This window comes from Neolamprologus multifasciatus, chromosome 5 (genome assembly GCF_963576455.1).
Source record: "Neolamprologus multifasciatus chromosome 5, fNeoMul1.2, whole genome shotgun sequence".
NCBI lineage: Eukaryota > Metazoa > Chordata > Actinopteri > Cichliformes > Cichlidae > Neolamprologus > Neolamprologus multifasciatus.
This window is the reverse complement of record NC_140443.1, coordinates 23,503,426-23,516,645: the sequence shown is the minus strand read 5'-3', so window position 1 is coordinate 23,516,645 and position 13,220 is coordinate 23,503,426. Positions and strand designations below refer to the sequence as shown.

The following is a 13,220-nucleotide window of genomic DNA, read 5'->3' as shown; positions in this document are numbered from 1 at the left end:
TGCGGCCTGTAGTTAGAAAGCGTTTTGCTCAAACCGATACTGTAAGTACTACTACATTTATTATAGGACATTATTTCAAGAAATGTTGTGTTTTCTATGTTACAATACAATTTCTGGCATAAACTGCAAATCAAAGTTTACAAGGAGAACGATAATTTAGAAAAGCACACAACTGCATGTAAGGTGTATTAAACAAGGTTAAACTCTGAAGCATGCTGGAGTTAGGAGAGAGAGGACGGATGGCGGTGACAGGTGGGACAGAAACACTTCCATCTTCGGTATTTGTACATTTATCTGAACAATATAAATACTCGAGATTCAATTTGTTTTTGTTCGAATCTCCTTGAATCAACTTAAAAACTGAAAATAGAAATAGAAATGCAATGTAATGCGATGTGATATATTACACATGAATAACATTGAGAACAGTCCTTAAATGGAAAGAAGCTGCTTTCTTAAAACTCATTGTTTTCTGTTTTCCAACTTCTTTTTCTAAAAGACGCAAACAACCATCAGTCACTTGCAGATGGGTGGCCAGTTAACCTCACTGAGCTGCTCTGGAAAAACTGCAGCAAAACAAATGTACAAACCTCAAAGGAAAGTATCTGGAGTGAGACTGTCATTGCAGCGATGGCTGAATCCACAGCGTGACAGCTGGCAGACAGACGTCTGTTCGTGAAATTAGCTTTAATTGGCCTACTGGTGCGCACATTAGTCTGCCCACTGTCTGCAGCTCTCTGACACCACAAATGTTATGAATCAATGTCTATTATGTATAAGTGGATTTCTTTAGGATGAAATATGAAGATTTAATATTAGTATATCAGTTAGGTCTGTTAGGTCGGTCCTTGTGTCTGTGCTGTTAGTGCAGTGCACCGACCTGCCGTCTGTCCTCTGGTGCCTTCAGGAAGAGAGCATTGATGAGAGCGATGGCGTACGTCTGGATCTCCTGGTTCGACCTGAAGGAATATCCAGCAGCGCAACAACCAGTTAGAAGCAGCATGCTCTGCAAATCTCCGCACAGGAACAAAACTACAGGCTAACTGCATAAAAAAAATAGTCTAATTACCATTAAAACAAACACCTGGGATGGGTGCAGGATAGAAGCGTCTTCTTTGCACCAGTCTTTAGTTTTGCTATGTGACATTTTTCTAAATGTTGGCTTTACTCCAATAAAAAGACCAAAACCAACTTTGAGTTTATCGTAACAGAAAATGCTTTTTGATCTTATACCTAATATTATTAGTGAGGCATATATGATGTGGATATGTACATAGGAGGGATAATGGATATACTGGACAAAGTATGATGACTATGGAGCTGCCAGGCAGAAGGAAAAGAGAAAGAGCACAGAGAAGATTCATGAAAGAAGTGAAGGAGGACATGCAGAGGGTTGGTGTGAGAGAGGAGGATGAGACAGGGGTGACATGGAGGCAGATGATGCACCCCCTAAAGGCAGTATCCAAAAGAAGAAGATTCATTTTCATTATTTCATGGGGCTCCACTGTTGTTCATAATACAAAATGTATCATCGTTATAACTAGCACAGAGATTTGATTTGCTTTTGCGAGTGACTCATATGCAGTCGTGCTGCTGTGAAAACTCACCAGAGCAGGCATGTCAAACTCATTTTACATCGTGGGCCACATACAGCCCACTTTGATCCTAAATGGGCCAGAACAGTGAAATTCCCCATCCTGTCAGTGTAAATACGTTTATCTACACATTTAATCCCTGAGATATATGTAAGAAACAGAATTAAGCCCAAGTATTTGGGGTTAAATTGTGAGAACAGTAATAATGGCCATGGAGCAGGTTTTTATCAGTAGGAAAAGCTGTAAAACATATGAAAATCTATGCTCTCTTTGCCTTGTTCTTAAGTGAAAGGCCCCATCCAGTGGGCTGAGGGTCTGCATCGGGACAATTCTGGGCCCCGGGCCTTATGTTTGACACTTGTACACTTGAGCAAACAGAGCAGATTAACTACTTAATGTCACCACTAACATTCACACCAGGCATTCCTTCATCTGATTATAACGAAACTGGCAGCCTGATACATGCAGTAAAAGTAGTTTCCATCACCACTATGCGTCAGGTTCTTGGTTAGGAGTTCTTTGAGTTTTGGTTAGTTTGGTTGGTTCATGGGGTTTTCAGCATTACTTACTGCGTGATTCTTCAGCTGTTTTCTTTCCTCTATGTTCCCTGATTAGTCACCCTTCCCACCCTGTGTATTCAGGTTGTATGCTTTCTCCGTGTCCTGTGTTCGACCCCCTTTTTGGGGGTTTTGTGTCCTCCTAACTTGTTGGTTTTGGTCTTTTCATGGGAGTTTTCAGCAACAACAAAAGTCTTATAACAGCAATGTTGTTTGATTGGAATCATCTGTGCACCCATACCCATCCACATAAACAGAAACAAAACTCACAGCAACCTTTTCTATCCAGTCACCCCACACTTCTATACCCTCCACTTTCCCCCATTTCAGAGCGCAGAAAGCCCCTGTGCGTGTGTGTGTGCTCACACTTGCAAGTGCCCGATGAGCTGTCCCACGGTGATCTCCTGTGCCACCCGATGGTAGAGGCTATGGCTGTTCAGAACCATGCTCTCGAGGATGGCCAAGGAGCGCTGCAGGATGGACACGTCCACCATCGGCTGGTTGACGTAGCCCGCAATCTAAGTGAGCACAGAGAAAACCGGTTAACACAGAGAAACTAATTTTGTTTCTTTGTTTCATTTCTTGGTTTATTTGGTTCATTTTGACAAAAATCGAGTAGAGTATTTTTATCCAGTACAAAGAAAACAAAATCAAGAGTTCTGCAAAATTCTTCCAAGTGGCTGCCAAGGCTAGGATGAAGTTTTCCAGAGAAAACTATTTACATAAACACAGAATGAGCTCCAAATTATGTGAGTAGTTGGTCAGCAACAGTACCCACACATTTCTGGCATTTGTGTAGAAAAAGAGGTCAAAGAAAAAGTGCAATTAAAGAAAAGTGGAAAGATAAAAAGGCATAAAAATGACCGACCTTGAAGTTTAGTTTTGTTTTCTTGAAGTGGAAAGTTGTACAGTGGTGTTTCACTGAAATGAAAAATGTGTCCTATGAATTGTTCTTTTGTTGGAAGAAGTACCTGCTTGATGAAGGACAATGAGATAAGGTCCCAGGACACAATGCCATGATCCATTAGTTCCAGGAAGGCAGTGAGAGTGAAGGCCAACATTTCACCAAAGCTGAAGAGAGTGAAGTACAGTCAGGGCAGGCCTTTCAGATCACACGTTAACATTTAGATTAACTTTACAGAAATCCTGATACGAGGGCAGACTTTAAAAAGCCAAAACTTATCTTTTTGACTAAGTGGCTTTATTTGACCTCCACAAGTAATTCAAATGTAATATATAAATAAAATCACTAAATGAATGTGAACTGAGCTTAAAAGTGCAAGTAGTGGATTTAGAGGGAAGCAGCAAAAGTAAAGGAAACTGATGTTCTTTAAAAATTGCTAATAGCCTTAACAGTTTACAGCACTGCCATTAAGCAATGCCAAGCTTTGCAAATTCAACAAAGATGATACAACACACAGTCATCGATCAGCTCTGGCAGCTGTAAAAAACAAAACAAAAACGTTACCCCTCAGCCTCCTAGAACAGCGGTCCCCAATCTTTTTTTGCGCCACGGACCGGACTGGCCTTTAAGGTGTCACGGATAAATACAACAAAATAAAACCAGTACTGGTACCAAAAAAAAGAAGATTTATTCATAACACATGGGAAAAGACCCAGGGAAACCAAGTTAACGATAAAATGATAAAAAATAATGCTAAAAACTGATTAAAAAAACCCTAAAAACCATCAATTTCACACCTGAGCCTCAACTTTCGCGGCCCAGTACCAAACGACTCACGGACCAGTACCAGTCCGTGGCCCAGGGGTTGGGGATTGCTGTCCTACAAGATACACCTATGGTATTAATTTCAAAATCTTACATCACCTCCTTCACAAGTATCAAGTAGTATAAGCTTTTCAGAAAACTTGACCTCTGACCTTGAGAACAAGGTCACCAATGGTATCAGTTTGAAAATCCTACATCGCCTTGTTCTCGAGTTATCGCATTCACAAATGTAGGTGTCCATGCCTCCTGCACACCTGACGGTTGACAACAAGATCCCAACAGATTTTCATGGCTGAGGGGTAAAAAAACTCACTGAGTGCCGCTCTCCACAAGACGAGCCAGCGTCCCAATGCCTTCCATGTTGATGAACTCTGCAGCAAAGGTTGGATCTGCAGAGAGCTTGGCGAGCTCCTTCAGAGCCTCGAGGCGAGCATCTATGCCATGGGACTGGATCCTCTCCAGGAGCTGGCGAGCAGCACGAGCCTGTCAGAGACAAACACGATTACTCAGTGTCATAATACCTTCATCACTTTGTCCAGGTCACTGAATTTACTGTAAACATATATGGAGAAACTTATAGCCCATGTGGAATAATACATTTTAATAATTTTCTATTAGCTACAATAACAAATGTTAATGTGATCTTTTATGAGACCAATGTCTTATAAAGTGCAAGATATATACACTAACCTTTTTTAGGTACACCGTGCTTTTATTATATAATTAAAGATCAGCAGTTTCTGAAATACTCAAAACATGCCTGTCGAGCACCAACAACCACGCCTCATCCAAAGTCACTTAAATCATTTTTCTTCCCCATGCTGATGCTTCAATTGAACTTCAGCAGGTCATCTTCACCATGTCTACATGTGTGAATGCACAGAGTTGCTGCCACGTGATTGGCTGATTTAATGTTTGTAGTAATGGCTATTATTGTTAACAGTGAGTGCACCTAGACATGCAAAACATAAGCATTTAATATATTTTTGTATTTATTTTGTCACACAAGAGAGCGCTTCTCCAGCAAATGTATAGCTATGGCACTTTCAAATCAATGCCACATTTTTCACTCACAGGAGAAATTGCTAATCGAAGAATGGTCCCGTTCTTGATGTCGCCACGACTCTGAAAGGATTACAACAGAGTTGAGTATTGATTCATAAAGTCCTCATCTCAAGGTTAGGAAGAAAACAATGAAGCTCACCTGCTCAGTGATATAAAGCTGAGGACCATCAGCATAACGCAGGGCAAACTGCTCTGAGCCAGACAAAGACCAGCTGGAGACAAAAGCAGAGAGAAAATGTTTGCTAAAGAATTAATATTCAATATCAGTTTTGCATACTAGGAAAATAAAGAAGAAGATTAGTAGAACACACTGTAGAAATGTAATGCAATGCAGCATACTCTGGTATGCATGAACAAAAGGTTGCTCGAAGTCAGATTGTTGCCTTCAGCAGTTGTATTTACACGAGCAGCAAACACGAGAGGCTGTGGAGGAGAATCACTCAGTGGGTGTTTACAGTAAAGTGCAAAGAATTTTCTGTTTCAGATGGTAAAAGGAGGCAGTGGGTAGATGGAGCCAGGCTAAGAGCTGGATGGGTGGGATAAAATCTGTAATAGCCATCACTTAGGTGCAAAAAAGTCCAAACAGGGTTATGTGTGGTGTTACAGCAGTAAGTGTGGTCATCATAAGCATTTTCTCATGTTTAGGTTTTCCACATAGACTTTCACGACACAGATCTAAGAGAATAACATGTATCATTTTTTTTCTGGGCTTTCACTGCTTCTTACAGTTTAGTTAGTTAACTAATGTGCTCCTTAGATCTACCATTTGATTGAGCTATCTGTAATAAAGCTTTCAGTATTATAATTACATTCTACTAATCACCAAAGTCTAGTTCATTATAGCTAACACTTTAGAAACTAAATAAATCTCAAATATTTTAAGTAATCCTACAGAACATACCTTTGGAAACAATTAAAACATACAGGAGCAATACTTACCCATCACATACTTCCCGAATTATTGAGGACAAAGGTCTTTTCTGCAAAGAGGGGAAAGAAACTTACAGACTTAAAAAATTCAACACTAAAGGACTTAAAGGAATCATGAATCATCCCTCCTCACATGGCACTATCTTTCAAATCTGCCAGTTGGGGTACTTTCGTATTTTGCATACATGAAATTTTCACATTAAAGCCGCACATAATTTCCTCCCCTTTAATTGTTATTCCCATTCCTGTTATGCACTTCGTTTATTCTTCACTCAACTCTTTACAGCCCACGTGTGTTTATACACCTCTCTGCATTTAATCATTAGTTATTATAAATCTCTGGCTCTCTTCCACAGTGTGTCTTTTGGCGCGTCTTCCTCCCCTCACCTCCCAACCACTCATGGCCACCCCTCCATGAGCTCAGTTCTGCTGGAAGTTTCTTCCTGTTAAAAATGAGTTTTTCCTTCCCACTATTGCCAAGTGCTTTCTCATAGGGAGTCATCTGATTGTTGGGATTCTCTCTCTCTGTTCCTGTAGGGTTTTTACATTATAACATAAAGAGCCTTGAGGCGACCCGTTGTTGTGGCACTACATAAATAAAACTGAACTGAATTGAATGATTCACTGTAATAGCTAGAGGAAGATAAGTTCTTAGAGGCATTGTGAGGATTTATGTCATTTGTCGTACTCATGCATACCTGGTCCATCTCTATTAGCTGAGCATTGGCACCAGGCCATTCAATAGCCACCTTCACAATGTCAGATGGGGGAGGCATGGCCGTGGTTAGTTAGCACCCTGTAGAAAAAAAAGGAAAATAAATAACACCAGTCATTCAGAGACTTTCTGAACCACTACATTTAAATGTTACTCTTCAAATAAATGATGATTAAAAATACAAAGAACTGCCTCACTGAGCTATGTGGCTCAAGAGTCAGACAATGAGAATATTAGTATGAATCTGGGGTTGTACATCACCTAACTGATAACTGTTGAAAGCGTCAGTCACTGTCACAGCTCTGCTGCATAAACCTCTGTGTCAGCTCCCCTGTGAACATAGAAAAACACAGCCTGGTCATGCAGACCCAAAAGCTCAATTCGCTCAGTTGCTGCATTTTCTCTTCAGTGAACTGAATCTGTCAGAGAACAGATCAATAAGCATGACTGTTTCACAAAACCACCCACACAAACACACACACACAGTCACATAAATATCTTGGCTGGGTCAAGCTTTCTGCCAGCTGAGTCTGGTCTGCTGAATTATGTTGCCCTTGACATATCTGCATATTATTTGCAAAGCATAACCTAATTACCTTCATTCCCAGCTCGCTCTGCACCCTCTATGCAAAAACATTATTACACCGGTAAATTATTACAGTTTAGTTATTACTGAAAACGTCTCTTTTATTTCCTTTTCACATTTTGTATTTTGGCAATGAAGAAGTAAAGATAAATAGAGCGTGTACAAATGCAAAAACTGTGTGGAAAATGGTTATTAATTGGAACAATATGGGATGTTACCTTCTGGCCATCTGCTCCGTTTGAACTCAAATTCCTTTATAACGCTCACTCTCGTGTAGCCTAATTCAGTTTTTATAACTGTTCTGACTTTTATTTGCACTCTTGTTTAGTCAGGCCTCACCTTTAACACCTAATTTCAGCAGAATACCGACGCTTATTAAACATATTTTTCACGATCTGCAACAAAAAAAGCTCGACGATACAAAAGCAGAAAGAGCACAGCAGGGACCGGTCTTTGGCAACACACTGATATCCCCCTCTGCTCAGACACGAGGCGAGCAGGAAAAGCCGTCTGATTGGGAGACAGCTGTAAAGAAAAGAAACACTGCTGTTTCCCAAATGGCTCTTTGCATTCAGGGTGCTTTCAGGATACAAAGCGCTTTGTAAAGCTCAGCTACTCATTTGCGAAGTAAAGCACTGCCCTACTGTTACACGGGAGACAAACCTTTGTGAAACAAACTGAACCAACAACTGTATTCCCTAGAGATTTATCGGCGTAGTGATATTTCCAGCACTGCGGCACAGTCTTTCTGAAGAGTTTGAATGTTTGTTCTATAAATACGTTTGCCTGCCATTTTATATCAGTGGATGTGATGTCTGACACCGTGCTCCTTTGATCAGTCATGAAATAAAGCACAGTTTGTTCTTGAGTTTAAGTTCATTCTTTAGAGAATGCAGCATGAGCTGTCAGTATATCACTGCACCGCAGATGCCAGCTTCTCCTGATCAAAGTTGGGATAAAGATTTAAGCTCTTGTACTTTAAATAATTAGCATGCACAAATCCTTTCATCTTTGGACCAGGGGATCACTCAACTGTGATAGTGTCAGAACACAGCTTAACAGACTGATATACAGCATTAACATTTACATCAAGTAAACAAGTTATCAGTGGAGTCTGAAAATACCACTGAGTGAATTATGCCTAAAATAAATATTTATTATGAAGAAGAAAGAAAGGTTTGCAGACTGTCCATTATATAATCTCTGATCTCTAATATCTGCTAAATGGCCTGTTCTCTTACAAAGAAAATATATTAAAAACATTTTCCACATGTTCTTGTACTGATGTACAGCACTAGGGTTGGCATTTTCCCGGTGGGCCGACGCACTTTTGGGATGCACCGACAGCAGTCCATTTGTTCATTTTTATTACTGACACTGGATCTCCCAGTCAAATCTCTTAACACAACCAGCTCTTCCCCTACCGTCGCTGTGTGCTCACGCAGCTTGTAGAAAAAGTTTTGTGTGGAAGAAGTGGCGATGGTGGAGCTGAGAGAAAACAATAAAAAGAAACTAATAATAGATACAGCAAATTAACTGCTGCTAGCACCAGCTGTGGAGAAGTGAGGAAGAGACAAGGAAAATTCAATTAACGTGGTAAGAAAATACACAGAGGGACATATTTAGAAAGGGAGAGATTCAAGGATTCAGGTAAAATGACCATGAGCCACTACTAATAGCTAAAGCGTAGCTTTTAATTATTGTCACATGCTGCAATACGACCGCTTCAATATCCATAATCAAACTTATGCCATCGGCCAGGGATGATTTTTTGTCCCAGTCCAGCCTCCAGCCCTATTCAGCAATGACATGTGGCTAAATATCTGCACAAACAAAAAGTATCTGTTACTATAAACCAGGGGTCTCAAACTTGTGGCCCGCATACTGACGTCATCTATGACCACATCTCAAAAGTGCTCTATTGGACTGAGACTGTGGACGCCATTTGAGTACAGTGAGCTCATTCTCATGTTCAAGAAACCGGTTTCTTGAACTGCTTCCAGTTTATCCTGCTTGAAGCAGTCATCAGTATGTGGATACACTGTGGTGATAAAGTGATGGACATGGTCACCAACAATTCTCAGGTAGGCAAAAAATATCTCCCATTCTATGACACCAGCTTGAACAGTTGATACACAGTAGGATGGATCCCGGCTTTCATGTTGTTTATGCCATTTCTGACCCTACGGCCTGAATGTTGCAACAGAAATTATCAGACCAGGCAATGTTTTTCCCATCTTCAATTGTTCAATTTTTGTGTGAATTGTAGCGTTAGTTTTCTGTCCTTAGCTGACTGAAGGGGCACTCAGTGTGGTCTTCTGCTGCCAGAACCCATCTGCTTGAAAGTTTGACATGTTGTGTTGGCGTTCAAAGACATTCTTCTGCATCTTTACTGTACTTTTAATGAGTTGTAATTAAGTTACTATTACCTTCCAATCAGCTCAAAACAGTCTGGCCATTCTCCTCTCACCTCTAAACTTAATAAGGCATTTTTACCCAGAGAACTGACATTCTCTGTAAGCCGCCAGAGATTTTTGTGTAGGACAATTCCAGTATATCAGCAATTTCTGAGCATTGTTGGTGTCAGATGGGCTGTCTGACACCAACAACGCTCAAAGTTGTTCACATTTCTTCCCCATTCTAATGCTTGGTTTGAACTTCAGCAGCTCATCTTGACCATGTATACATGTCTAACTGCATGGAGATGCTGCAATGTGATTGGCCAATTAGATATTTATGTTAATAAACAGCTAGGTCAAAAACTGAAACCACAGCCAGTGATGAAACACAGCAGAAACATGAGCAATAGTGGTTAGTAAAAGAGTCATCCATCATTTTGTAAAAGTAATATGAGTAATATTTGTTCTTATTTGCTTGTTCCCTGAAAGACAAAGATTACTGTAACTAACCAACTGATATCGGGCATATTTCAGGATTAATTTCTGTAAATATAAGAAGTCACAATGTATTTTTTCAGCCTGAGAGCTATGAAACCAAAAAAGTCAGACAGAATTTAGAATCAGGTATCCCTTGTGCTTTTCTTACTAAACATCTCCAATTATATTCTGTAGACAAGGTTTGTGTTTTTAGTAAATCATCTCCATTGGTGGAAAAGAAAAAACACAATTGTTATTAATAAGCTCTCTATGGATAGTCTATAGATCAGCGTAACTTAGGTATGTCAGTCATTCAAGTGAACCAGAGGTGCACTAGAGGTAGGCAGCTTGGTCCAAAAAGCAATAGTATCAATACCAACACTGGTATTGAATTGATAATAGCACAATAGCATCAATACTTTGTTTTTAACCTCTATGTTCAGTATTTTGCCCACTGAACTGTGTTAAATACATTCTTTTGGGGAGATTATAAAATATGTCACAGTTTTTGTGTTGAATGTCACATCTATTTTATTTATAGCCCATAGGACATTTAGACATCAGAAGTTGAACCAAAGTCCTTTAGAAACAGACACGTTTACATCACAGGTCTTCATAAAAAATGGTGTGTTTTATTTTGTTAACTAATTATTGCAGAAAGTAAAAATCACAGTGGTGATTAAAATGTGCTCAGAATTTGCAAACTAATGGTGATTCACCTCATAAGTGATGACACGTTGCTCTCCCCTACATAAGCTGCATTTCTAAGTTAAAAGTATCGGTATCGGCAGTACTGGCACTGTATATACTTGTGATCGATACCCTTTACTTTATCCCACAGGACTATGTAGTGACTACACCTGTGTTTCTCCTTCCTCGACATTTCAAAATACCTGCTGGTTTTGTCCATTTCGGGTGACTGTGCACACAGCAGACATACTGATGAAAAGCGATGGGAACTATTTTCTTTCCACTTTCTGCGGGCCTGTCATCTGGCTGGTATGACTGGATTCGCGGCTGCCGCGCGCACTGGGAGCTTTTTATTTGGCTGCACGCGCTGTGGTGGTAGCTTAGCAACTACTGCTAAGAAGCTCAAGCCTGAAAAGAAACCCAACAGTGTGGTCGGAGCCTAAATTCAAAAGACTCCCAACTTTTTGTATCCCCCCGGCGCCACCAGCTACTTCTCACCGCGACCCGGATGTTTCTGACGCCATTTTACTGTGGTTTTAAATGTGGTTCGGGGCTCCCATCCAGGCCGGTGGGCATTAAAAAAACGGGTTCACACATGAAAAACTGAGAAGCGCCTAACTTTGATGACAGCTAGTTGCCTTCTTGATCATGCGCAGTGGCGCCCCTTCTGGTTATACGATAGCTGCTGTCTGAGGAAAAAAACAGCCTTGGTAATTTTTCTTAAAAAAACAATTAAGGCAAATTTATCTTCTGGTAGCCCAGAGTGCGATAACAGTCATCCTCTGGCAATTAAGAAGGCTGATGTCTTCTTCGCAGCTCATTCTCAGCCATCATTAATATAACCATCCACGCTTGTTTAATCAGAAACTTAAACTTAAAATGTTTAAAGCGTAATTGTTGATGATCGATTAGTCAGGATCAAAGCTGTGGTTAACAGAAGCCCACCGACTGGTGCATTGAAAGGCTGCATTTGCAACCTTGTGATGTTTAGCGTAATGAATCACAACTCATGATCGTGTCGTTTTCTTAATTAAACAGCGGCTAACGTCTCTTGCTGTTCTCTGCCTCTGATTAATAGCAAACTCACTCGCTATTACAGTGAGCACCACCGTTATTCCTCAGAAGGCGGCTAGTGTTATTCAATCATCCAGCCCAGCCTGTCCCCGTCTTCTCCTCCATTGCAGTCAGGATACAGCCCGTCACCCGAGCAGAAGATGCTCATCGGCTTCGCCGGATGGTTTTAACGAGGGGTACTTATCTGCTAATGTCATACTTGGTGCTACTCACCCCGTGTCCTGGCCATCGATGGTGCTCTCGGTATCTCCCTCTGTCCCCAGTGAAATCCTCGTGAAAAGGAGACGCGGTTCCACGCCTTGTAGGCGGGACACCATGTCACCGTCTGCAAATGAGGCAGGCTCCTCATCATTTGTGCACTCTCTATCTGGCGTCTCACTTTAACCCTTACATATTGTTCATATTTCACTGTGTGGTCCGGATAGCTACCGAATGGTTAATTACAGATCAATTTAGAAAAGGATAAATGGTCTGGCTTTAATAAATACATTATAAATCTTTAATAATAGTTTCAGAGAGCGGGGAGAATGGATCTTTTAGGTTTTAAAACAATTATTCTTGGAGAAGATCATCTGTTTTCACACAACGTCATGCCCTGTTTTACCCAAGACACGGAAAAAACAGACATAATGATTTAAATGGATTTCATTAAAAGTGAAAATAGGAGGAACTTTCTGGAATTGTTGGGATATTTACTTTATACATGTACTACAACCTTTAAATGCCATCATCACTGCTATATCATAAAATCATTTTTTAATTCAACATTAACCAACACAAAACATAAAAAAGATGCTTATTGCAAACTCAGTAGCAGTGGTAGAAAAATGGCAGGATTTGCACATTTCATCACACTCACTGAAGGCTCCTCAGATGCTTTAACAATCTTATGACCTCACCAACTCCTTTTTCCATCTGTTTTGATCTTAGCAGTCAGCTCAGAGTAAATGTGTCCTAATTTCTTTAAACTATTGGTTTATTTTTACATTGATTTCAGTTATATTGCACCTGCAAATGTAATGTTTGCTTTCATATAGCACTTCTAATCTTACCAGAAAACTTTATACATTCACACATTTACTTCAAGGATTTATACACCTCACCTTCAGCTAATTTAGAATCACCAATTAATCTTAAAATCTATGTCTCTGGAGGAATGGAGGAAGCTGGAAAACCTCAAATAACCCACCTAGGCACAAGTGAGAACATGCAAACACCACACAGACAAGGAGTTGAACTCTCTTGCTGTAGTCTTTCTACCGGTGTAGAGGAATCCTAGATCTCTGTTCCTCTTGTGTACCATGTATGTTCACGCTTCTGCTGTTTCACGGTTTTGAATGTCTCCCATGACCGCTCAAAGCACATCTGTGTCTGCAGGAACCTGGACAAATGTAATGGTAACA

The 13,220-nt window shown here is 40.4% G+C and overlaps 1 protein-coding gene across 10 annotated transcripts in view; it reads right to left on the bottom strand.

The window, feature by feature from the left end:
* The window catches only part of elmo2 (engulfment and cell motility 2), a 25,058-nt gene extending 11,838 nt beyond the window's left edge, over positions 1 to 13,220 (bottom strand). For 3 of the 10 annotated variants that reach the window (XR_014874119.1, XM_085159700.1, XM_085159708.1), the window contains exons 1-10: positions 12,031 to 13,220; positions 6,853 to 6,922; positions 6,575 to 6,672; positions 5,886 to 5,926; positions 5,086 to 5,158; positions 4,956 to 5,006; positions 4,195 to 4,364; positions 3,124 to 3,223; positions 2,519 to 2,670; positions 881 to 959 (exon numbers count right to left, since the gene is read on the bottom strand). Coding sequence is in view for 9 of the 10 variants with exons in the window: in XM_085159700.1 (XP_085015826.1) it covers positions 881 to 959; positions 2,519 to 2,670; positions 3,124 to 3,223; positions 4,195 to 4,364; positions 4,956 to 5,006; positions 5,086 to 5,158; positions 5,886 to 5,926; positions 6,575 to 6,652 (744 nt within the window). In the remaining variant the exon portion in view is untranslated. Of the gene's footprint in view, positions 1 to 880; positions 960 to 2,518; positions 2,671 to 3,123; positions 3,224 to 4,194; positions 4,365 to 4,955; positions 5,007 to 5,085; positions 5,159 to 5,885; positions 5,927 to 6,574; positions 6,673 to 6,852; positions 6,923 to 10,946 lie in introns of all 10 variants that reach the window. The other 7 variants (XM_085159707.1, XM_085159709.1, XM_085159701.1 and 4 more) reach the window with 6 other exon arrangements.